General features: G+C 47.5%; 1 protein-coding gene across 9 annotated transcripts in view; it reads left to right on the forward strand.

Annotated features, from left to right (window-relative positions):
- PRDM2 (PR/SET domain 2) overlaps positions 1-26,148 on the forward strand; it is a 133,651-nt gene that overhangs the window by 88,641 nt on the left and 18,862 nt on the right. For 6 of the 9 annotated variants that reach the window (XM_088845334.1, XM_055419245.2, XM_088845330.1 and 3 more), the window contains one exon: positions 2,185-6,529. The exons of 1 other annotated variant lie outside the window; for it this stretch is intronic. In XM_088845334.1, the coding sequence (XP_088701460.1) occupies positions 2,185-6,529 (4,345 nt within the window). Of the gene's footprint in view, positions 1-2,184; positions 6,530-23,366; positions 23,432-26,148 lie in introns of all 9 variants that reach the window. 2 more of the 9 variants (XM_088845333.1, XM_055419247.2) reach the window with 1 other exon arrangement.

Below are 26,148 nucleotides of genomic sequence, written 5' to 3' on the forward strand. Positions count from 1 at the left end.
CAAGAGTCTTCTCCAGCACCACACTTTGAAAGCATCAGTTCATCAGTGCTCAGTCTTTATAATCCAACTCTCACATCCATATATGACTACTGGAAAAACCATAGCTTTGACTCTACAGACCTTTGTCAGCGAAGTGATATCTCTGCTTTTTAATGTGCTGTCTAGGTTTGTCATAGCTTTTCTTCGAAGGAGCAAGTGTGTTTTAATTTTGTGGCTGCTGTCACCATCCACAGTGATTTTTGGAGCCCAAGTAAATGAAGTCTGTCACTGTTTCCACTGTTTCTCCATCTATTTGCCATGAAGTGATGGGACTGGATGCCCTGCTCTTTGTTTTTTGAATGTTTGAGTTTTAAGCCAGCTTTTTCACTCTCCTCTTTTACCCTTTTCAAGAGGCTCTGTAGTTTCTCTTTCCTTTCTGCCATTAGGGTATCATCTGCATATCTGAACTTATTGATATTTCTCCCAGCAGTCTTGATTCCAGCTTGTAAGTCAGTTCAGCCCAGCATTTCGCATGATGTACTCTGCATAGAAGTTAAATGAGCAGGGTAACAATATATAGCCTTGAAGTGAAGTGAGGTGAAAGTCGCTCAGTTGTGTCTGACTCTTTGTGACCCAGTGGACTGTACAGACATTGAAATTCTCCAGGCCAGAATACTGGAGTGGGTAGCCTTTCTCTTCTCCAGGGGATCTTCCCAATCCAGAGATCAACCCCAGGTTTCCCACATTGCAGGTGGATTCTTTACCAGCTGAGTCACAAGGGAAGCCCTATACAGCCTTAACATACTCCTTTCCCAGTTTTGAACCAGTCCATTGTTCATGTCCAGTTTTAACGGTTGTGTGTTGACCTGCATACAGGTTTCTCAGGAGATAGGTCAGGTGGTTTGGTATTCCTATCTCTTCAAGAATTTTCCACAATTTGTTGTGATCCACACAGTCAGAAGGCTTTCAAGTAGTCAATGAAGCAGAAATACATGTTTTTCTAGAGTTCCCTTGCTTTCTCTATGATATTGCAGATGTTGACAATTTGATCTCTGGTTCCTCTGCCTTTTCTAAACCCAGCTGTACATCTGAAGTCCTCCGTTCACATGCTGCTAAAGCCTAGCTTGAAGGATTTTTGAGCATTACCTTGCTACCGTGTGAAATGAGCGCATTTGTACAGTAGTTTGAACATTCTTTGGCATTGCCCTTCTTTGGGATTGAAATAAAAACTGACCTTTTCCAGTCCTGTGGCCACTGCTGAGTTTTCCAAATTTGCTGGCATATTGAGTGCAGCACTTTGAACAGCATCATCTTTTAGGATTTCAAATAGCTCATCTGGAATTCCATCACTTCTACTCACTTCGTTCATAGTAATGGTTCCTAAGGCCCACCTGGACTTCACACTCTAGGATGTCTGGTTCTAGGTGAGTGACCATACCATCCCAATTATTCTGGGTCATTAGGACCTATTCTGTACAGTTCTTCTGTGTATTCTTGCCACCTCTTCTTAATCTCTTCTCCTTCTCTTAGGTCCTTACAGTTTATCATGCCTATCCTTGCATGAAATGTTCCCTTGCTATTTCCAGTTTTCTTGAAGAGATCTCTAGTCCTCCCTAGTTTAATAAGGCTCAGAAGAGATGGTCTCCAAAGTTCCTTTTACATGAAAAATTCAGATCACATAATTTTGGGAAATATTGTAGCTCTCGATATATAGTTTTGGTAAAGAAGAAGGGAGCGAATCAGTTACATTCAAGGCAGACCACTAAGAGTATATATTACCTGGTAATTTGTTCAGCAATTTTCTTGTTTCAGTTTGGAATCATGAAAAATTAGAACTCATGATCAGTCTCTTAAATTTCAGTATAAGCTACTCCTAACACAATTTTAAGCAGTATAGTTTCTGTAAACAAAAGCATGTTTATATCTGTGTGAGGAAACACAGAAGAGCCTGAGTTCCTGTGGGCATTTATTGCTCAGATTGAAGCCTCCCTCACTGCCCACGAGCTTCCTGGTGCACTGCAGTCGTTTGTTGAATGAATGAAATGGATTTATATTCAGTATAAGTTCTTAAATGAGAATGTAGAGTGGTCTATTGTTCCGATCTCCCTTACACATTTTAGATGATAAAGGAAGTAACATGGATAATGAAAGATAATCACCAGTGGCTAGTGTTTGACCTTACTTCTGCCTCCCCGTGCTTTCCAGGCCCCAAAGACGAAGACGAGAAGCCTTCCGCTTCCACCACCGAGCGACCAGCCATCCCTCAGGAGGCGGTAAGCCAGGATGTGTCTCCGGAGCTCGCCCTCCCTCCCCCTGCCCACGAGCCCCAGACAGGACCAGAGGCTGAGCTGGAGGCAGCGCTCTGTGCGGCGAACGAGATGGTGGAGGAGGAGGAGGAGGAGCTGGAAGAAGAGGGGGACGAAGCTGCTGACGTGCCAAAGGAAAGTCCCCTGAGAGAGCTGGAGATCCGGTGTGACGAGCAGCCCGAGGACTTGTTAGAAGAACCGAAAACTGTTCCAGAGGAAACCCTTGAAGACTCTGCGGAGGCAGCCCCTGTTGTGAAAACTCCCAGAGTCAGAGAAGAGGCCAACGGGGACGTGTTTGAAACATTTCTGTTCCCGTGTCAGCACTGCGAGAGGAAGTTCACGACCAAGCAGGGGCTGGAGCGGCACATGCACATCCACATGTCCACGGTCAACCACGCCTTCAAGTGCAAGTACTGCGGGAAGGCCTTCGGCACACAGATCAACCGGCGGCGCCATGAGCGGCGCCACGAGGCTGGGTTGAAGCGGAAGCCCGAGGACCCAGCCGGCGGCAAGGCCCCCAGCGACGGCGCTTCTCCCCAGGACGACGCACAGCCCCCCGGTCTTGGGCAGGATGGTCTGACCTTGAGCTCAGAGAAGGCGTCCCAGGACTCAGTGACTCCTTCCGTCGTAGAAGAGAACGGTGAAGCTAAAGAGCTTCACCCGTGCAAGTACTGTAAGAAGGTTTTTGGCACTCACACGAATATGAGACGGCATCAGCGCAGAGTTCATGAGCGGCACCTGATTCCCAAGGGGGTGCGGCGGAAAGGGGGCCTCCTGGAAGAGCCACAGCCCCCTGCAGAGCAGGCCCCACCCGCCCCAAGTGTCTACGTCCCCAGCACAGAGCCAGAGGAGGAAGGGGAGGCAGATGACGTGTACATCATGGATATTTCCAGCAATATCTCTGAGAACTTAAATTACTACATTGATGGTAAAATTCAGACCAGCAGCAGCACCAGTAACTGTGACGTTATTGAGATGGAATCCAATTCGGCAGACTTGTACGGAATAAACTGTCTGCTCACTCCAGTCACAGTGGAAATAACTCAGAACATAAAGACCACGCAGGTCCCTGTAACCGATGATCTCCCTAAAGAGCCTTCCAACAGCACAAACAGTGAGTCTAAGAAACGGAGGACTGCTAGTCCGCCCGTGTTACCCAAAATTAAAGCCGAGACTGAGTCTGATCCTGCGACACCTTCCTGTTCCTTGAGTCTGCCTCTCAGCATATCAACCACAGAGGCGATGTCTTTCCACAAAGAGAAAAGCATGTATTTGTCATCAAAGCTCAAACAGCTTCTTCAGACCCAGGATAAATTAACTCCTCCTGCAGGGATTTCAGCGGCTGAGATACCCAAATTAGGCCCCATCTGCGTGTCCGCTCCTGCATCGATGCTACCCGTGACCTCGAGCAGATTTAAGAGGCGAACCAGCTCTCCCCCCAGCTCTCCCCAGCACAGCCCCGCCCTGCGAGACTTCGGAAAACCAGGAGATGGAAAAGCCGTGTGGACTGAGGCAGTTCTAAGCTCCAAAAAACCCAAATTAGAGAGTCACAGCAACTCACCAGCATGGAGTTTGTCTGGGAGAGAGGAGAGAGAAACTGGGAGCCCTCCAGGCTTTGATGAATATAAGGTGTCTAAAGAGTGGGCAGCTAGCTCTACTTTTAGCAACGTGTGCAACCAGCAGCCCCTGGATTTGTCCAGTGGTGTGAAACAGAAGGCTGAGGGGCCAGGCAAGGCTCCAGTCCAGTGGGAAGCTGTGTTAGATCTCAGTGTGCATAAAAAGCCCTGTGGTGACTCTGAAGGTAAGGAATTCAAAGAAAACCATGTGCTGCAGCCATCCTGCAGTGCTGTAAAGAAAAGGAAACCCACCACCTGCATGCTGCAGAAGGTCCTTCTCAATGAATACAACGGCATTGACCTCCCTGTAGAAAACGCTCCAGATGCATCCGGAAACGCCAGTCCCTGTAAACCTCTAGATCCTCAGCCAGACCCTGACATTGGTCTCAACTCAAGCTCGTCGGCCGCTGTTGTCCAGTCTCCTCCTGATGCTTCTTCATCGTCACCTGCCCTACAACCATCTTCCCTTTCTTCCGGGCAGCTACCGCCGCTTTTGACGCCCACCAATCCCTCTTCTCCTCCACCCTGCCCTCCCGTGTTAACTGTTGCCACCCCGCCCCCTCCGCTGCTTCCTACTGTCCCTCTTCCAGCCCCCTCTTCCGGGGCGTCCCCTCACCCCTGTCCCTCTCCACTCTCGAGTGCCACCGCACAGTCCCCACTTCCAGTTCTCTCCCCGACGGTGTCTCCCTCGCTATCCCCCGTCCCTTCTGTGGAGCCCGTTATGTCCGCTGCTTCGCCGGGGCCTCCAACACTCTCCTCATCTTCCTCCTCTTCTTCCTCCTCTTCCTTCTCATCTTCCTCCTCCTCCTCTTCCCCTTCGCCGCCTCCTCTCTCAGCAGTGTCATCCGTGGTTTCCTCTGGGGATAATCTGGAAACCTCTCTCCCCATGATATCTTTTAAGCAGGAGGAACTAGAGAGTGAAGACCTGAAAGCCAGGGAGGAAGCCCCATCCACCACTGAGCAGGAGATTGTCCAGGAGACATTCAACAGAAACTTTGTCTGCAACGTCTGTGAATCACCTTTTCTTTCCATTAAGGATCTAACCAAACATTTATCCGTTCACGCTGAGGAATGGCCCTTCAAATGTGAATTTTGTGTGCAGCTCTTCAAGGGGAAAACTGATTTGTCAGAACATCGCTTTATGCTTCACGGCGTTGGGAATATCTTTGTGTGTTCAGTTTGTAAAAAGGAGTTTGCGTTCTTGTGCAATCTGCAGCAGCACCAGCGAGATCTCCACCCGGATAAGGTGTGCACGCACCATGAGTTTGAAAGCGGCACCCTGAGGCCCCAGAACTTTACGGATCCCAGCAAGGCCCACATCGAGCACATGCAGAGTTTGCCGGAAGACCCTCTAGAAGCGTCTAAAGAAGAAGAGGAGTTGAATGATTCTTCTGAAGAGCTTTACACGACCATCAAAATAATGGCTTCCGGGATAAAGACGAAGGATCCAGATGTTCGATTGGGTCTCAACCAACATTACCCAAGCTTTAAACCACCCCCATTTCAGTACCATCACCGCAGCCCCCTGGGCATTGGTGTGACGGCCACAAACTTCACTACACACAACATCCCACAGACGTTTACCACCGCCATCCGCTGCACCAAGTGCGGGAAAGGCGTGGACAACATGCCTGAACTGCACAAACACATCCTGGCATGTGCCTCTGCGAGTGACAAGAAGAGGTATACCCCCAAGAAAAACCCGGTCCCGCTGAAGCAGACTGTGCAACCCAAAAATGGCGTGGTGGTTCTGGACAACTCTGGGAAAAACGCCTTCAGACGAATGGGCCAGCCCAAAAGACTGAACTTTAGTGTGGAGCTCAGCAAAATGTCCTCAAATAAGCTCAAGTTAAACGCGTTGAAGAAAAAAAACCAGCTCGTCCAGAAAGCAATCCTGCAGAAAAACAAGTCCGCAAAGCAGAAGGCTGACCTAAAAACCACCCCCGAGTCATCCTCACACGTCTGCCCATACTGCCACAGAGAGTTCACATACATCGGGAGCCTGAACAAGCACGCCGCTTTCAGCTGTCCCAAAAAACCTCTTTCTCCTTCCAAAAAAAAACTTTCCCACTCTTCCAAGAAAGGGGGGCACCCGTCACCTGCCGGGAGTGACAGAAACAACAGCAGCAGCCACCGCAGACGGACAGCAGACGCCGAGATCAAAATGCAGAGCATGCAGGCGCCTCTGGGCAAGACCAGAGCTCGCAGCTCAGGCCCCTCGCAGGTCCCACCACCCTCCTCGTCCTTCAGGTCCAAGCAGAATGTTAAATTCGCAGCTTCGGTCAAGTCCAAAAAACCAAGCTCCTCTTTGAGGAACTCGAGCCCCATACGCATGGCCAAAATGACTCACAGCGAGAGCAAGAAGCCCAAAGCTGCAGCCAGGAACCATGCAGCTCCCCTCTCAGGCAAGACGTCGAGGAGCCTGCATGTGAGGGCGCAGAAGAGCAGAGCCGTCTTACAGAGCAAGTCGGCCTTGGCCAGTAAGAAACGGACAGACAGGTTCAGTGTAAAATCCAGAGAACGGAGTGGGGGGCCAGTCACCCGAAGCCTGCAGCTGGCGGCTTCTGCCGACCCGAGTGAGAACAGGAAGGAGGACGGCAGTGGCAAGCAGGAGCTGAAGGACCTCAGGTAAGCAAAGCTCCAGGGTCAGAGGAATTCAGAGCTCAAGAGCAAGGGGGGAAAGACGGTTGGAAGAAAACACTTGCCCAATGGCTCCTTTTCCTTTTTCCTGCACGATTTTGACATAAGCATTTAAAGGAAATAGCTGTTGCTTAAGGTGTAGGCATACGTGGAGGAGGGTCAGTGCTTTGGCTGCTGCAAAGATGGACGCATAGCTTTTGTTTCACATGTAGGACTCACAAAATGGTACCATTTCTTTAATAGGGCCAGTTATGAACTGGATTTGAAGCCATGAAAAGCTCCCCAAAGTACCCTACTATGAAACGGTGAAATTCCCTCAAACTTCCTTATATCTTGGGTCGTATCCCAGTGTCGCTTGTATTAACTTTCCTGTCATAGATGTCTTCTTACGTTCTGATGTATCGCGGAGTTCATTAAAACCATATTACAATCTGATTTAATATTTCTGTGACTTAAAGAGTGGTTCCAGCAGCTGAGACTGCTTTTTATTACTCATGCTTTCTTTTATTGTGTTTTAATTTTAAAAACTTGCCTCTTAGTCAAAATAAAACACGGCACCCTATTTCTTTTAAAAAATGCTGCATGTCCGTGTCTTCTCCCCGCCCCGGCTCATGTCTCCAAGCATAGGGTGATAAACAGCCAGATTCCCACGGCCGGGGTGGGATGAGGAGAGGGTGCATGCTGAGGCCAGACCCTGTGGTTCTTCCAGGTGTGGGTGGGGGCCCAGGGCAAGTCACCCCACTTGTCAGTGCCTTTGTTTCCCCAGTGTGATGTCAGAGTTCATCTTAGATCTAAGGTGATTTCTCTGTTTATTCTGTGTTCTTCCTTCATTAAAAATGTTCTTAGTGACAGATAAAAAACTGAGGGCAGGAGTTGTTTGTTATGTTGACTTCTTAAACTTTCTAAGTTATTTCACCTGTGAGTGCCGTGTACTTTTGGTATTCCTGCTGCTTCCTTCCTGCATAAGGCCTGCAGGTCCATCTTCGGTGAAATTATTCATCATCGGCTAGACTTTCTGCAAAGTGTTGAGAAATCCTGTCCTTTCAGAGTGCGCTGCATGACTCTAGGCTGTTGGCTGTAACCCTGTGTCTCAGAATCCTTTGGTATTTTAAGGGAACAGAAGCGGAGTTAACTGCGGTGGGAGGGGGAGGATGGCTGCTGTCTGGAGAGGTCACGGGGGCTCAGAGACGCTGTTGCTACCGCACAGTCGATGAGGCAGAGTTCTTGTTGCTGGTGCCATAAGTCATGCCTGAAGATGGAGAGAAGGATCATTGGCCGAGGGCAGACTGGAATGATGGACTGTAGGAATAAAGGAGCAGATTTTTTTTTGTTAAGCTTCTTCATAAAAGTCACTGTAGATCTCACTCAGCATCTGGTGTCTGACCCTGGCATGTGTGTATACAGCATCTTGGAGCTTAGTTAGTCCTGGCGAAAGTAAACACCTGTTGATCAGCTGTCCAGACTGCCTGCCGGTAGCAACTTCACTGTGTACCTTCTTGTACTCGGTCTGTGTTCTGGAAGTTCGACAACAGGACGTTCTTGAGCTGTCCTCTCCAAGGTTAAAGAACCCAAAACATTCTGTCACTTTCACAGACTACTAAAAAACATTTCCCAAGTGGTTGATGCTTTAGAATGTATTCTGTATTCCTGTCTCTGATAGTATCTGAAAGAATCACTTATTTTGTATTGGATCCCATTTATACAGTTCAAAGGTAAAATTGATATGGAAAAATTAATATTCTGTAAAGGAAACCTGAGTGAGGTTCATCCAGTGGTTTTGAAGGGACCCTTAAAGACTGCAGAGGACCGAAGTGCCTAATAAAATTGTGTCTCTGTTTTTTGCTCCAATTGGTTTTAATTATTTTGCTTTGTTTGTGAGTTAACATTGCTGGCATGAAATTTGACCTAAAAGGAAACAAGATTCAGATAAGAGGTAGATAAATTGTTCTGGCAGTATATGGCAGCTGCAGGCTTCCATGGAAGCTGGCCGTAGCTTTGTGTGAGACACAGGAGCTGTGCTGCGGACACATCTGAAGGACGTGTGTCTTTCACAGGGGTCCACTTACAAGTGATCATAAAGTGTTTTGGGGAATTTCAAGATGAACATTCAGTGGGACTTCGTATTTTGATTATCTGGGCAGAAGAGTGGGCATTTCTTCAGAGAGCTGTGGTCGTCTCGGTACCTTGTAGTGAATTTGATGTAATGCTGGGATCCTTGGCGCAGGCCTGGAGGATGTAATGGTCCATCTGTGTCAGCCCCGGGCTCCTAGCAGAGGTCTCTCCTTGGTTCATGTTTGTTACCCTACATTGGCAGGGAGTTCACTAGACATCTTTCCTTTTCAGTGTATTTCTACTTAGAAATTTTATTCAGGGGGATTTTGTAGTACAAGTTTGGAAATACCCGCTTTCATTCTGTTTTCATTGTTTTTGTTGTACTCTCCCCATTGCAACATTCAAGGACTTACCCTGGAACTGGCAGCACACCCTTTTCCTGTGTATTTCATCATAACTGTGATTAAGGGCTGGTCCTCAATGCACAGGCGTTTTACATTCAAATTCCGGTTTAGAATTCCACAGATTTTCAAGTATACACTTGCAGTCAGCCGTGAGAACGACGTCAGTTTTCCATCCCACACAGAGGGCTCAGCAGAATTTGCCATTTGGTCATTTCCTGGAGCACAAGCCATTGTGCCATTCAGGGTGTGAAAGAGGCATGTGCTCCAACTCCTTTTCTTAGGACAAAGCTGCGGAGGCATACTACTCTAGATTCTCCTGTTACAGCTCTTAATCCAGCAAACGCTTTATTGGGCTCACCTTCACTGGTCGGGAGAACCCACTGGTGGCTTGTCAGTGGAACTGCATTTAGAGCTGTTAAGGACTCATTTCCCTGGGCTGTAAGACAAAAAAGACAAGGAAAGAGGTATATCTTCTGCTCCCTTCTTACCCATCTTTAGTCTTTGTGAGTCCCAAGGCATTTTTACATTCTTCAGTACTGCTTTTAGAGCAACTTTTTTTTGTTTTTTTTTAAATACTGTGTTCCCATTGCAGCCAGTTAAGGACATGTAAATAAGTGATGGAGAAGTAAAATTCCAGACCAAGTTTTTCCATTTACCACGAAAGTGATTAAAAGAGGAAAACGGTGCTGATTTCTCACATCCCATCTCTGCCACACCACTCCAAGGAGATCGTTTGTGCCCCTCCCAGCACATCCCTGCACATCTTCCTAGTCGAACTGTTGCTGTCTTCACATTTGTCCCATGGTCTCCCTACCTTTTCTTAAACTTGGTCAGTTCATAGAAGGTTGTGTCATGTTGTCATTTATCTTCAGTTTTCTTATTTTCTAGGAACTTCCTGTAGAAAAGTCCCCCCAAACAGAACAAACCTTAATAATTGACTAAATATCTTGCATGCTCAACTTAGGATAAGCACTACGGCAAAGGATACGAAATCTGCCAAGCTTCTGAGACCAGTTGAAGCTGACTCAAAAATCCTAGCACACAGCTGATTGCCAGCGGGCTTCTTGTTGCCGAGGGTAGAATCAGGCACTCATCCTTTGCTGGCACCCAACCCGCAGGCTGGGCTCGCAGGTGATTGAGATGCACAGCGGAGGGTGCTGTGAGCCGGGCTGGCTGACCCAGCTCCTGGTCCCCGGGACTAGTATCTAAGACCTGAGTGTGGCCCTGGTGTTTGGCACATAGCAGAGAAAGGAACGATTTGAACCTGACCTTGCAAAGCAAGTTCTCTGTTTCATCAGTAGTCGAGTGTAGATTTCAGGGATGGCAGATTGGATGCACTCATTTTATTGGTCACACACACCAGCTCTTGATGCCTTTCCTTTAAGTGAATTGTAGACACAGGCATTGAGCTTCTTTCTTAGCCTGTTTTCTTGTTTGTTTGTTGTTTTTTAATCACAAGCCGATTGCCAGCATAATGGAGAGGAAACCAGATTGGACATGGACTCATTTTCTATGCCTCTTCCAGTGTCATGTTTATATATCCAAATGGACATGATCCTTTCAGATTATTATCTGGCACTAATTTATAACTGTTACATTATTGGAAATGGTAGCTGTATGTCTGTGCCCAGGATACATCGCAGGCTTGTGCAGATGTATGTCTACACATAAGTGTAAATGAATTTACATATCAGGTTTTACACTTCAGTCTCTTAATAGAGATTTAAAAAGCCCAACAAATTGGCATATTTCTGAGTGCATAGGTATCATTTCTCCATGCATTATCTGCCTTCCCCCTGATTAATGACTGAATTGGTAGAAAATGGCTAGGTTTTATTCATGTTTTTTTGTTGTTGTTCTCAACTTTAAAAGTAATCTACCTCTTAAAATTTGTAGTTTAATACTTGTTTGGTGAATTTGTGCCACTTTAACCCTTTCACTATCATTCCCATTTTGTTACATTTCTGTTATGGGGACTTTATGTTGAAATATTGTATAAAGCATTTGTAGCAGTTTAAAAATAAAATATTTAAAATTATTTAAATTGTTTTGGATGCTTCAATTGTATTATATGTGATTTACATTTTACATTTTTGTTTGAGTTGTTAATCTGGAGAGTGTTCTTGTATTGAAGTTTGCTGTTAGTGATTTTATTCTTGTTGGAGAGTGATATCAAAGACTATTCTAAAGAAAACATTAAAATTTACAAAATGACATACAAAAGGGGTTGTCCTTTGATTTTAACCAATGTAGCCTTGAGAGAGAGAGAGGTTGATTATAGACAAGTGTGGTGTTTGCTATGTTTTCCCCTTCCAACATGAAATAAATCATTTGAGCTTGTCAAATGTATGGAAAGGTTTTTTTATGCAGTTGCTAGCAAGCACTTCATGAGAGGGGGAATTCAAATGATGCGTTTTATATCATTGTAACCAATAAAAAACTTTCTGAAAGCTGTGAAAGGACTGCATTTTGTACATTATTGGGATCAGTTAAGGGGGAAAATGAACGTGCATATAGGAGGGACGTTCACAGGCTGCATCGCTGAAGTACAGTGCTGAGCCCCCCAGCTGACCTCCTTCCACTCGTCTCTACTTGGCATTGATTATTTGTGAGTTCATGTCACTTCTGTACCACCTCAGGGGTAGACATGCAGCCGGCCGCTTGTTGCAAGTGCATAGACAGAACTTAACTTTGGTAAGAGGGAAATAATTGCCCATGTGGAATGTCAGCTTCCTTTGTATACTTGTGGTCATTTCACTCTAGTCTTATTTTTATGGATCTGCAAAGAATGGAACAAAGAAGTTGTAACATTTGTATTAGGTTGCTGTGGAATTGCTGTTTTTTTTTTTTTTTTTTAAGATTAAAAATGGCTGAAACAGGCAGTTTTATAAAGTCCTCCATGGAAGTTCTTGTCCCGATACATTTTATCTGCCTGTGTCCTTGCTGTTCAGGAAAGGGTGGTAAAGCTGGAGGTGGGATCAGCCTCCCTCAGTGAGATGTTCACACTTGTGGCTTATGGATTCCCAGCTTAGAAAACCCCAAAAGGCTTAGGAGGCAGGTGTGTGGAAGGGAAAGGTGGAGGCGTGCAGCAGCTTTCAGCATTAGCCCTGTGAATGCTCTAGAAGCCAAGTGCTGAGCCCAGAACCCAAGGAGGAGCCCCGGATGCTGTGCTGGAAGGGGTGCTGCTCTGGGAGCAGGGAGTGGGTCTCCGCCTCACCCACCTGCTGTCCCTCCAGGCCCCTGACAAAGCACCACCTCCATCCCCCTCCTCGGTGGCTTATCCTTGGCCAAGTATTTTACCTTGCCCAGAGTGGGGAATGGGCAAGATGGTCTCCCAAGTTTTCCTTCTAGCAGGAACTCCTTCCAAGCTGTGTATGCTTACAGATTTCTCATCAACTCTGAAAGAGCCGGGTGAGGGCTGTCACTTCCCCCTGGATGTGGGAATACTCAGATACTTAATCAGGTGAGGGTCCCCAAGAAGGTGCTCAAGTCCCTCCACAAGAATAGCTTAACTCTGTGGAGTTGAAAATTTTCTAAAGCTAGTAACTAAAACCTTATGTCCCTGCAGCTATTTGGGAGCATCCGGCAATGTCTAGGCTGGCTCTTTTAATTTGGATGTTACCAGTACTTCCTAGCACAGTTTTTTACAAAAATCACAGTACTTTATTGAGTACCTATTGTATACCAGGCTGTGTTCCAGATACACATTGTGTCCAGTTTACATCAGTGGACAAAAGTCCCCACCTTTGTGAAGCTTACGTGTGGTGCCTTTCTCCAGTTTTTATTACTTCAAAACCTCCCTCACTTCGTCACAGTTCTCCAAAGGCTAGGAGGTCAAGAAGATGCTTCTACCTTAATATTTGAGGATGGATATTTAGATAACTGGAGACTTTTAATATGTTAAAGCAACTCTTCTAACATTAATCTCAGTGCATTCGATGAGATGGTTAGATCGCATCACCAACTCAATGGACACGAATTTGAGCAAACTTGGAAATAGTGGAGGACAGGAGCCTGGCGTGCTGCAGTCCATGGGGTCGCATAGAATCAGACATGACTTAGTGGTTGAACAACAGCAAATGCATTCATTATTTTATTTCTGTGTATTTTGGCTTGCAATCTGGCCTCAGTTTGAATTGATGGACTTACCATTAGAAACACTTACAGAGGACACTTTGCCTTGAAAGTAGGTTAGAGTACAGACGGGTGAGGAAAGGCTGTAAAGTGAAGGAAGTGTTAGTAACTCAGTCATGTCTGACTCTTTGCGACCCCATGGACTGTAGCCCTCCAGCCTCCTCTGTCCATGGGATTCTCCAGGCAAGAAGACTGGAGTGGGTTGCCATTCCCTTCTTCAGGGGATCTTCCCAACCCAGGTCTTCGGCATGACAGACAGATTCTTTACCGTCTGAACCACCAGGGAAGCCCCGAGGAAAGGTTGACTCAGATAAAAAAGCCACAGTTAAAGTAGTCCAGAGACCAGGCTGAGGATTGAAGAAAATGGTCTGCCATTTCTGCCATTCATTTTGGAGACATTGCCATGGCCTCCTCTCTCCCCGGCCGCATGAACCCTGCTGCTGCTGCCCCTTTGGGGTCCAGTCTCTCTGTGAATGTCCTGATACAGCACTCCTGAGGGGAGTGTGTTCAGGAACCTCCAGATGGTTATCAGGCCACAGCTTGGCGCTTCTCAAACTTAACCCAGAGGTGGCACTCAAGCTCCCAGCTCCAAGGACCAAGAGCCAGCCTTTTAAGTAAAGAGACCCTCTTGGGGTGGGGCCTGGGCAGTGTGTCAGGTTGCTATCCCAGGTGCTTTCAGCGCACACTGAAGAATCTCAGAGTTTATGTGGGAAAGATAATGACTGTGTAGCTCTTAATTGCTGATGTGCTTGTGTGTTCTCAACATTGGCAGAATAGATACTAACAGCATTGTTCACGTTTTCTGAAAGCTGGGGGTCTGGTCTTGAGCCTGGGCTATATGCCTGCAGGAGACAAGAGGTGATAGGTCCCCAGGGGAAAGGAATGGCCAGGCTGTTATGCAGTTTATTGCTGAGCATGTTGCTCAAAGACCCCTCTTCGGCCCCACCTTCCCGGTGCCTTGACCCTTTCCTGGGAGTTTGCTTGCAGGATGTAAGGCCTTAAATACGGCAGTGCTGTGGGATTTAAAAAAGAAAAAATACATACTGGTGAAAATAATGACATCCGTATTACCATTGAAATTCTTTATAGACGAAAATGTCTTGTATTCAAAAAAGAAACGTTGAGTGGAACAGAACCTGAGGTTTGAGTGAGTGTGATATAGGGACAATGTGAAGCTGCTCATCCCTTCAGGCAAATGCCCATCCAGAGTCCTGTTTGAGGGCCACCCAACACGGCTCCATGCCACCCACTGCTACCCACTTCCTGCCTCCAGCCACACCAGTGCCCCTCAGTTCTCCCACTCCCCTCCCTCGTGCCTCTTCCTCTCCAGAAGGTGATGGAAGTGGTGAATCTGACAGTTTCCAGGTGCTTGCTTTGTGCGAGCTGCTGTGCAGCACATTTTCCAAACTTGACAAGAACCCCATGAGGTGGGTATCATTTACAGATGGGGGAACAGACACCAGGGACAGGGAGTGATTTTTGTTTAGAGGTCACACAACTCTCAAGTGGAAAGCTAGGATTTGAACTCTCTCCAAGCTTAACACCTTCCTGTTGCTCATTTTTATAGTTGTTGTGTTTTTTTTTAAGCTTCATTTTCTCTAAATGTAGAATACAGAACTTGGTAGTGACTCTAATGAGGGCTTTTCCAGCATCAGTGAGCAGGTAGAACCATCCCTTCTGGGTAAGGCTCCTTCCTGGTGCAGCGGGATTGTTGATGGTATGGAGCTGCTCATGGGAACACATCTAGTTTCACTGTTTTAACTGTGGGCCATGCTTCTTCCACCATCGTAGAGCTTTCAGGTCCACTCGGCTTCATTGTCTGACTCTTTGCGACCCCATGAACTGTAGCCCGCCAGGCTCCTCTGTCCATTGGATTTCCCAGGCAAGAATACTGGAGTGGGTTGCCATTTCCTTCAACAGAAGGTCTTCCTGACCCAGGAATCAAACTCGCATCTGAATTGTAGGTGGAATCTTTACCGATGAGCCACCAGGGGAGCCCAGTTGGCTTTTGAGATCAGTCTGATTAGTCGACAAAACTCTAATGATAATAATGTTCTTTGATTTTGGAAGTGGTTCTAAAGCAAGATCCCCTGGTTCACCAGGAGTATTCTCAGATGTCATGTGAGAACCTTGACCCGTTTGGCCGGGATCAGAGTTGCTCGCGGCTTCCCTTGCCATGTCAGCACATAGTCCATTGAGTGCAAAACGAAGGGTTAAGTTTTTGTTAAAAGTTATTTTTAAAATATTGGAGCTTGAAGGGTGTGTAGGTTTTATTTAGTTGCTGGATTAGAAATAAGAATTGGGAAAAAAAAGAACATCGTGATGCTACAGTAAATTATTAGCTGCTGCAAAAATGACATTCGGTTGTGAACCATTAAAGGACTTGTGAACACTTCCATTAAACTTGCTGAACTACTGGGGTGATAGGATTTGTATGACCTTCTGTTTTCTGCCTTATTTGGACCAGCTAAATTCCGTTTCAACTGTCTCTTACAGAAAGCAACCTGAAATTCAGGCGGATGGTCCAGAGAACATAGAAGCTTTTAATGGAATAAGTTCATGCCTGAATATGCCTTCGCAGGTCCAGCTTATAACCCACAACAGGATATCAGACAAAGAGCCAATGTTTTTAAAAATTCCTTTGATAGATGCCACCCGGGTTACTCAGTAGGGTGTCATTTCAATATTGACAGAAAGCTACAGATTAAAGTATTGGTTTATGTCCTGAATCAGAACGTATTTAAGCATATTTCCATGTCAGTGTTTAGACAAGAGCCTGCTGTATAATAATGTTATGTTTAGGTGACCTCTTGAATCTTAGCATTAAATCTAAGTGTAAATTTTAAGTGGAAAACATTTTTAAATGACCTCGAGTTTGTTTCACACATAAGTTAATAATAGAAGGGGGTTTAGGCCTTAGGATACAATTCTGGCCTTTTTTTTTTTTTAAGTTAAAGTAGAATTTAAATTGAAAATTGCATTTGTGTCAGTACTTAATACTTGCCAAAAATATAACATTTTAATATTCTCTGTTGGAATGAAGTTATTTAAAACTCATGTGGATTCAATTTTCCTTGCAGTAACATTCTCTTCTCACTTGCTTTTTATAATCACATCCAATCCTTGCCAGCCCAGCTCGAGTTTAGGGACATTTTCAGATGGCTTCTATTTCCAAAGCTATTATTGGGCCTGTGAATTCAGGCACATTCTCCTATAGTGATTCAGTCAGCCAGCCATTCAGAAAACAGCTTTCCCGGTCAGTCTGGAACAAGGAAGGTGTTGGTCAGTAGATCTGGCAGACTTTGTCCCATATACAGCAGTTTTCAGAGGACCCTTGGGGTATAACGACACCATGGAGGAGCTGAGGGTATTCCTGGCTGTTCCTTCCTTCCGGGCACTAACTCCCAGGACCTAATCTCCCGGGCACTAATCTCCCACCACCTGAGGAAGAACAGTTGCCCTCATTTACAGACCAATCGATCAAGTCTGAGAAGGACCACATCGCCTGCATTCTGCCCTACTGCAGTAAACGAGGATTCCAAACCCCGCTGGTTCCAGCTCTTTGCTGCTGTGTGAAACCATCTGATTCACTGGGGTTTTATGTAGATGGGCTTCCCAGGTGGTGCAGTGGTAAAGAATCTGCCTGCCAGTGAAGGAGACTCAGGCGACATGAGTTCAATCCCTGCGTCAGGAAGTTCCCCTGGAGGAGGAATTGCAACCTGCTCCAGTGTTGTTGCCTGGAGAATACCACGGACAGAGGAGCCTGGTGGGCTACAGTCCATGGGGTCGCAAAGAGTCGGACATGGCTGAGCACACACATCCTACATAATCACTGCATTCCCCAAGTGACTGGCGCTGATGCCATCATCCACAGAGGCGTTCTGTTGGGGAGCATGCCGGAAATAAACATTGGCCTTGAATGCCTAGCCACCTGGCTGCTAATTCCCTGGGTTCCATGTGTCACGGGTAGGATAGGCCGCTGGCTGAGCCTGATCTGTAAGTGACTGGGCTAGCGGAGGTGGTGTGTGTTCCTATGAGGCTGATGGCTGTGGTGGTGATGGTGACCACTGTCGTTTAGCGATCAGGACTTGAGTCCTTACAATGATAGAGCCGGGGGGGCCCCACTGAGGAGACGGATGGGATGTACTGACTGTCCTTGGTGGAAAGAGCTGGAACGTGGCAGGTGATGACTGCTGAGGAACTCGAAACAGGTTGCTGAAGAAACTGCTCATGCTTCCCAAGGCCTGGGAAGAAAAAGAGATTCCTTTATGGAAACTGCCAAACCTCAGTTTATTTTATAGTTGTTTGAGAGAAACACTCCCAATGGCCCTCAGATGATCCTTGCTCTCCATCTGGGCCCCCAGGCACAGCGAATGAGCCTGGAGCACCTGAGGATGCAGAGGTATCCAGGGAGCTCCAGATGCCTGGCCTCCCAGGGCCCTTCAGGGTCCTGCTGTGACTTCATTTCAGGCACTGGGATGTAGCCAAGGACACTGAGTGGCCCCGGACCCTGAGCTGCTTATCACCTGTCCATCCCGACCTGAAGTACTGCCCTCGTCCCTCCGTCTCCTCCCTCTGCTCTGCTGTTCTCAGAGGCCCTTCACTCAGTCATACTTCCTTGTCTTGATTTGTTAGTTTGGTTTATTAAATGTGCCCCCTCCTAGAATGAAAGTTCTCCCTGAGCAGGAACTTCAGTGTGTTCCCTGCTGCATCTCCAGCATCTCCCACACTGCCTGCCAGGTAGCAGCTGCTCAATAAATGTTTGTCAAATGAATAAAATGTTTGATCCTGGCTTCATCCCCTTATTAGCCCTGTTAGCCTTAGGCAAGTTCCTTAACCTCTGAGCCCCAGCTTTCCTTTCTGTAAATAGCAATAACGGTCCATCTGGCCAGGAAGGATGGTTGTGAAGATCCCCTGTATGGGTTGCTGTTACCTCCGGAATCTCAGTTTGAATCTGACTCAAGGTTTGGGCTGGTGCTCAGGTGCAAAGGGCTGGTCTTTGGCCAACGATGAGGTTCCATGGCCACACAGGTCGTGGTGGCCAGAACCTTCCTTCATTATCTCTTGCCTCCACCCAGAGAAGGCGCTCAAGTGGCTGTCACTCTGGCTTCTGCTGCCCGTCACCCTGGGGCCCTTTGCTGTGTCTTAGGCAGGCCTGTGCTTCACGTACTGATTGTTGTTCAGTCGTTCAGTCGTGTCTGACTCTGCGACCCCATGGACTGCAACACGCCGGGCTCCCCTGTCCATTACCAACTCCCGGAGCTTGCTCAGACTCGTGTCTGTTGATGATGCCATCCAACCGTCTTGTCCTCTGTCGCCCCTTCTGACTGTAGCTGCTTCCCTTTCTCCCATCAGATAATGAGCCATAAAGCGAAATCATTTTTCAAATCATAGTGGGAGAAAAAAAATTCTGTCACCCCCTCCCGTGTAACTTATTTTCTGTCGGTTTTGAATTTCACAGTTCAAGTGTAAATTTTTAAAAGCTGAGTTTGGAAGAAAACACTTCATTAGCTCTGTGAAACCATGAAAATTTAATGAAGGGACCCCAGTTCACCGAAATGCGAAAGATGGTCACTGATGTTTCAAAGCACTTGATGGCCACTGTTTTCAGGGCTTTACACGTACTGCCCCGTTTAGTCATTGTACCAACCCTATGAAGTACTTTTATGTTTCCCATTTTACAGTCGGGGAACCTGCAGCACAGAGTTTATGTGGCTTGTTAGTAAGTACCCAGCTGCCCAGGTGTGGACGAGAAGCACCAGCTAATTTGAAGGAATTAAAACTTACGCTTGAGGTGAACAAAAGTCTTGGTCCTTTCTGCGTGCGTGCTCAGTCATGTCAGACTCTGAGACCCTATGGACTGTAGCCCGCCAGGCTCCTCTGTCCATGGGATTCTCCAGGCAGGAACACTGGAGTGGATTGCCATGTCCTCCACCAGGGGATCTTCCCAACCCAGGGATTGAAGCTGAATCTCCAGTGTCTCCTGCACTGGCAGGTGGTTGGTCCTTCCTGGTCAAGTCCGATTTGTATGCTCTAGGGAGACCACGCTGAGCAGTCTCAGCCAGCCTGGGTGTGAGGAGCCACCTTGTCTGCCAGCTTTTTAGGGATGAGCAGATCCAGGCACCAGAGAATTAAACCTTGCTCCTTGGCATCAACTTTTTAGTTCTTTTTTTTTTTTTTTCTGATTTCATAGGAGTCTTTCCAAGCCATGGTTGGCAAGTGGGTTTTGGATTTCCATCTGTGCAAGGGGAGCAGCTGCCAGCAGTGCCGTGAGCAGGATTCCAGGCAGGGTCACGCTCAGGGATCCGGGCCAGGCTGAGTGCCTGGAGTCCGTCTTGGACACAGGAAGGGGGATGACTCTGTGCACAGGCGTTTTGCTGTCAGGTCTAATGAAGCTGCTACTTCCCTCACTTTTAAAAATTTTGTCCGGAACATCTTTTCACCTTTCTTAGAAGGCTCAAGGTGACCAGCACCTTGTATTTTGTGGTGGTGAAGTGACACCCTCAGAGTTCCCGTGTGCAGGATCCAGAAGCTTGATGTGTGGCTCAAGTATTTTTGGAAAAGGTTATACTTCTCACCATCTCCTTTTTCATCTGTCATTTGTGGATATTGTCTGTACTCCCTGGCAGCCTTTAGATAGTTTTTGATCATTGTGGGCTGGAAAGTCAGATAGGGGCCCTATTGATGTGGTATGTAAATAAGGAGGTGGTTGTCTGTGCTCAATCATGTCTGACTCTTTGTGATCTCATGGGCTGTTGCCATGGATGGAACACTCCTCTGTCCATGGGATTTTCCAGGCAAGAATACTAGAGTGGGTTGCCACTTCCTACTCCAGAAGGATCTTTCTGACTCAGGGATAGAATCTGCGTCTCTTGCATTGGCAGGCAGGTTCTTTACCACCAGCATCACCTGGGAATCCTCTAAAGAGGTGCTTAGGACCTGAGAACACCTAGGGACCTCCCTTGTAAGCAGAGTGCACTGCCAAGAGGGGAGCGTTGAGTGTAAAACACACTGAACTTAAAGTAGACTGCTTGCTTGCTTTTAAGCTCACAAAAGCACATGTTCTACACCTGGAGAAAATCAAAGGAATGTTTTGGTGACAGGGGACACGATTAGTTCCTCAGCAAAAGTTTGTCGCAGGAGAAGCACCTTAATTCTGCATTAAAGGTACATCTTTTTTTTGGCCATGCCTGTGGTATGTGAATTCTTAGTTCCCTGCTGAGGGATTGAACCCAGGCTCCCTACATTGGAAGTGCAGAGTTTTAACCAAACTGGACCACCAGGGCAGTCCCTGCACCTTGATCCTTACCCGATGCCTCTGTCCTGTAATCTCTGTTTGGGATAAATGTTTTATTTGGTGCCAAGTGCTCACATGAAGAAGGCAATGGCAAGCCACTCCAGTGCTCTTGCCTAGAAAATCACATGGACAGAGGAGCCTGGTGGGCTGCAGTCCATGGGGTCACTACTAGTCGGACACGACTGAGCGACTTCACTTTCACTTTTCACTTTCACACATTGGAGAAGGATGGCAACCCACTCCAGTGTTCTTGCCTGGAGAGTCCCAGGGACGGCGGAGCCTGGTGGGCTGCCGTCTATGGGGTTGCACAGAGTCGGACACGACTGAAGCGACTTAGCAGCAGCAGTGCTCACAGGTGATTGAATCTATAAGGAAACACCTAGATATTTGTTCCATCCCAGGACTTGCCATCCAGGCTTCTGGCCCTGCCTGTGGACTGGATTTTCCTCTTTAATTCATGATATCTTCCAGAAGTTTTTCAGAGTTTCTCTCATAATCAATGCATGGGCTTATAGGTGTTTTTTCTCCTCCTTTCTCCTTCATTCACGTTTGGACTCCTTTGAATGAATTTTAACCAGTGAGTTTGGTGAGAGGAAGTCTGGGTTAACTTGACCTTCATGGAAGGGCCAATTCTTTTGATGTATCTCAATCGATTGGCGTCATATACTGTAATTGATTTGTTGGTTCTGTTAAGTTACTTCATCACAATAATTTAACACTATATTTATAGCCTTAAAGCTAAGACATTTTAGTTGTTTAGCCCATTGGTGCCGGCCAGCAGCAGGTGTTCCATTAAGATAATGTTCTGAATCCGGGTGGGCAGGTGCTTAGAGGGGAGAGTAGTTTGCTGTTCTGGTAGGTATCGTCTGGTTAATTTCAGCCTGAGGTGGTGAATTTCCTGTGTTCCCAGCTGTGAAGGGGATCTAGTTTGGATTATTTCACCGGGATGGTCACTTAGGGGACCACCTGCATCAGAAAACCACCTAGGAGGCTTATTAAGAACTCCAGACCTACTAAACCATCATCTTTGGCGGGGGCGGGTGGTGGGTCTTTGAAGTCTTCATTTTTATCAGCTTCTCCAATGAGTCTTAGCCAGACTTCAGAATTCCCCTTTGGATCTTGTAAAGGGGGGAAAAGAATGACATGATATCGCCACATCTCATTTCATTTGCTTCTGGTTTTCTTTTTTAATTATTTTCCTTTGCTTTTGCAGTCTTTTTGATATATACATGACATTTTTCATCTCTGAACACTTATGTAATAAAACACCCTGTGACAGATGAGCCAGGGCCATCTGAGAATTAGAGTCACTTCTGAGGGTCGGAGCCGAAGTGACCCTTGAGGATCCGTTGCCTTGCTCACTGTGGCTCTTCGTGTCTGTTTTTGAGGGGGATATATGACATTAGGTCATGAACTGGCGCAAGACTAGTCTCACACAGAGCTTTGCTGGTGCTGCATTCACTCCACCCTGCACCTGCTGCAGCACCCAGCACACAGTAGCCACTCGGTGGTGGTGTTTAGTCGCTAAGTCGTGTCTGACTCTTCTGTGACCCCCTGGACTGCAGTCCACCAGGCTCCTCTCCCCATGGGATTTCCCAGGTAAGAATACTGGAGTGGGTTGCCATTTCCTGCTCCAGTGGATCTTCCCGACTAAGGGAACGAACCTGTGTTTCCTGCATTGGCAGGTGAGTTCTTTACCATTGAGCCACCAGGGAAGCCCCAAAACAAGGTCCTTTTCCTCTGTCTCCAGTTTTACTTCTGACATCTGCTAAGGAGTCCCTCTCAAGTAGACCCTCTACAATACATGGCCATGGATGGCTTCTCTTGCATGTTTTTTTTATTTTCGCTCAAAACGAGGAACGCCTCCCTCTGAGAGCCTAAACGCTGTTTGGTTTCATGGTGCCACACTCCTTGACGGGGCTGTGCCAAACAAAGCTATCGCCCAGACGACTCAGCACATCTGATTCACCTGGGCCGTTTCTCCATCTCACCTGTGAGCCAGAGCTTCTGTGTAATGAGATCCAGCCAATGGAGTCAGAGGGCTGCACACAAGCCCTTGAAGGCGGCACAGAGGTCTCCCATTTGCAGGTCATCAAGTCACATGTTCACCATGACCTAAGGAGTAATTGGAGTGGATACACTTTGCAGAGACAGGAGCCGGAGGGTGGGGTGGTGCCAGACATCTTTCTGAACTGCTATTAGGATCCCAGCTGTGGATAAAACGAGATAAGAGCCAAGGCTCAGTTGGTTTTCGTTTAACCAACCTGACATGTGAATGGATGCCTGTCACTCCCCTGATGACACGGAGCACCCATGCCCTTCGATGCCCAGCTTTAAATGTAGCCAAGAGTCAGCTCTATTTGTTTCCAAACCTGTTTATGCCACTATTTTAACAATGTTTTATAATAATACAAACATAATCATGTGTATGGCTTCCCCGGTGGCTCAGTGTTAAAGAATCTGCTTGTGAAGCAGAAGATGCAGCAGGAGTGGCACGTTTGATCCCTGGGTCAGGACGATCCCATGGAGGAGGAAATGACAACCCACTCCAGTATTGCCTGGTGGACATGGCCCCCAGCCTCGTCCAGGTAGACACGCCAGCCACAGTCACCCCAACTTTGCTGTCACTCCTCCAGGGGTGTGGACCGTTTTTGCCCTGGAAACCATCTGCAGCAAGCCATGGGGAACCCAGGAAAATGCAGGGCCGCTCACAAAACTCTCAGACCGGCTTCTGGTTACAAGCAAGAGATCCCAGATCTGTAGTTCACGGTTCAGAAAAGGCCCAAGGAACAGACTTCATGAGCTTTTCCCATCTGCAAACTCCCCAAACCTCCTGGTGTAAAACTTGCTTTGAGACTCAGGGAGAAAAATGAGGATAGGAAACATGTGAGGGTAAGGGTAGGTAGTAACAAAGTAACAATCCCCTCTCTATCCCCAGGAGTGGCCTTCAGAGACAGAAATGATCCCTTCTAGAAACCCTGTCTCTCTTCTTGCTGGGGTAAAGTAAGTTGCACATTTTTTGCTTTCTTTTTCCTTCCCTCCCCTCCCACCTCCAAATGAAGCAAAGCAAAGGACAGCATGGTAAAGTGAAGCCAGTCCCGGAATGTGTCCTGTACATTCCACGGAACCCAAGGCTCAGTCAACAGAAACTGTTAGGGGTGCATGCAGAGCACCCCCACCCCTCAACACACAGTGTTTCTGCAGTCAGGTCCCTTGTCTGAGCTCTGATATCCTCTCTTTTTGCTCCTTCCTGCCAATCACACTTTGTAATTTTATATTTGCTTTTGTATTATGCAAGTAACGACCTTCTCTTTCAAGGTCACACACCCAGTGTTCTAGACACCAGGTCTGTTCGCTTTCCTGCTCTAACCCTGTGCCCGGCATGGGGTCTGGTATATAACAGATGCTTGGTGGATCAGCGCTGATTAGCATGAGGTTGCGCGGTCTTGTTTCGTGTGTGGACACGGCTCCCTCCCCTTCATAGGCCAGGAGGATACCTCTCCATGATGGCACATGATGCCACGTGTACGTGTACAGAATTGAAAATCTGGCTCCCAAAGAGAATAAGAACTCAAATTCAGGATGTGTTGCTTCATGTGGCTGATCTTAGAAATTTTCTGTCTAAAAAGCCTAAATTAAACAAAACACCAAGCTTTGGAGTGCTTGAAGGGTACCCTCTGAGGTTCAGCATAGCCCGAACCATCCCCTTGCAGTCATTGTGCCTGTGTCTGCCCAGCACTCCTCCGTGCCCCGTAATACCAGGCAAGCACAGAGCAGTCAGTCAATACACAGTTATCAGATAAATGAGCAGCATACTGTTGGGGTGAACGACAGCCTGCATCCTCCTCTTGGGAACCTACACCACCTGTGGGCATGTGAAAGACTCAGAAATCCTGCACAGACATGTCTGTTTGACTCCGTGACCCTGTGCTCTGGAATAAATGGCTCTGACTTCAATCCCACGTCTGCTTCTTGCCAGCCAGCTGTGTGTTGTTTTGCAAGGTGCCGAACCTCAGTGCCTTTGTTCTTCACTCATATACTGAGGCAGTGCTCATCTCAGGCATCTCGTGCAGACTGCATTTGTTATTCCCTGTCAGGCCACGGGCACTGCGCTCAGCATGCAGTCAGCATGGACATGCTAGCTGCTGTAATGAGCATGGGGAATGAGAACCCAGGAAGCACCTGGGCAAACCTGTTCCACTGAACCTCAGTTTGAGAGATGCTGATCAGGAGGAAGGAAAATCAGGAGGGGTTTCATTCCCCGTCTGCCACCATGAGACTGTGGGCTCCTCAGGAGTGTCTGGGTGGTGCCTTATGCCTGCCCCCTATAGGGAAGGAGCCCTGCACAAGTGAGCGGTTCCCAAACCAAATGGAGTGCAAGATCCTAGTGAGGCCCAAGCAGCTCAGAGAGGAGTCAACGGCCTGCGTCCAAGTCATTTATCATCTATAGGTCACCTCCGTTTCCTGCTCTGTAAAAAATAAAAAAGGGTGAACTGTCCCAACCTTGGCCACCGGACCCCCTCTTTGAGGTCAGCTGGGATTCAGGGTGCAGGCCTTGGGGATCTTGGGGCAGAGATGGGGAGAAGGTGCAGGGGCGGCCTCTGTCCAGTCCCCTTTACCCTTGAGGAGGATGCCTGCAGGCCCACAGCACCCCTGCCCTTTGGGCAGCGTCATCACCCACTGACTCACATCTGGTTCAGGCACATAGCAGGCATGTCTTTCAACCCTGGTTGTGCCAGCCCTGTGTCTGGGACGCCCTGCCAGCCAGGCACACCCACACCTCCTGGGACAGGCTGGTCTTTGCTACCTTGCGTAGCAAAGAGCCCCTGAGATCCCACAAGGCTCTCCATCAAGGCAGCCCCCTCTTCTCATTGACATCCTCGAACGGGTAGCAGGCATCAAGTTCTAGAAATCCTGTGATCAGGACTCTCAGTTCCAAAGACTCCAGACCATGCGAGGGTTTATCCCTGAAGTTGACTTAATCTTTTTAACTTCTTTGGCCTTCAGTTCAGTTCAGTTCAGTTCAGTCGCTCAGTCGTGTCCGACTCTCTGCGACCCCATGAATCACAGCACGCCAGGCCTCCCTGTCCATCACCAACTCCTTGGCCTTAGACAACTTTAAAAGATGGAGTGTTTGTAATAATTAAATTTTAGTGTCCTTATAGAATTTTACAGTTTCAAAGAGCGTTCCCATCTGGACTTAACGGGAGCCCGTTTCTGTCCCAAATTGGGAATCTGTTTTCTGTGCATCCATCGGTCTTGTCACACTTGCATTTGTTCTTGTTTTCTTTTTGGCTTCGCACCCGTTCTTACAAGTTTCCTTTTGAAGAAAGCAGACTATTTTGTCTCATCTAGAGAAGAGAAGGGCCAGCATCTGGGCTTGAATCGAGTGGTTCCAGGAAAAAAAAAGGCAGTGAGCGGCAGAGATGCGGTCAGGGGTCAGAGCTGAGCGCCAAGGGGTCTGCTCCTCTCTCCCTCCTCTCTGGGCTGCTCATCCACAGCCCGCACCTCACAGACTGTGACATCTGCAGGTGTGACATCCTTCAAACATGACCCACTGCTCCGAGTGGAGTGGGGAGGGTGTGTTGGGGACCCTGGTTTGAGTGGGGTGGCGAGAGCAACCTTCTGGGAAGACGCTGCCTTTGATGATTTGGTCTTGGGGTGACTCAACCAGGCCCAGTTAGGGTTGGACTGCATGGGGAGCCCGGCTCCTGGTCTGC

The sequence above is a fragment of the Moschus berezovskii genome, chromosome 17 (genome assembly GCF_049115385.1).
Source record: "Moschus berezovskii isolate FMDL1 chromosome 17, NW_MosBer_1.0, whole genome shotgun sequence".
Classification (NCBI taxonomy): Eukaryota; Metazoa; Chordata; class Mammalia; order Artiodactyla; family Moschidae; genus Moschus; species Moschus berezovskii.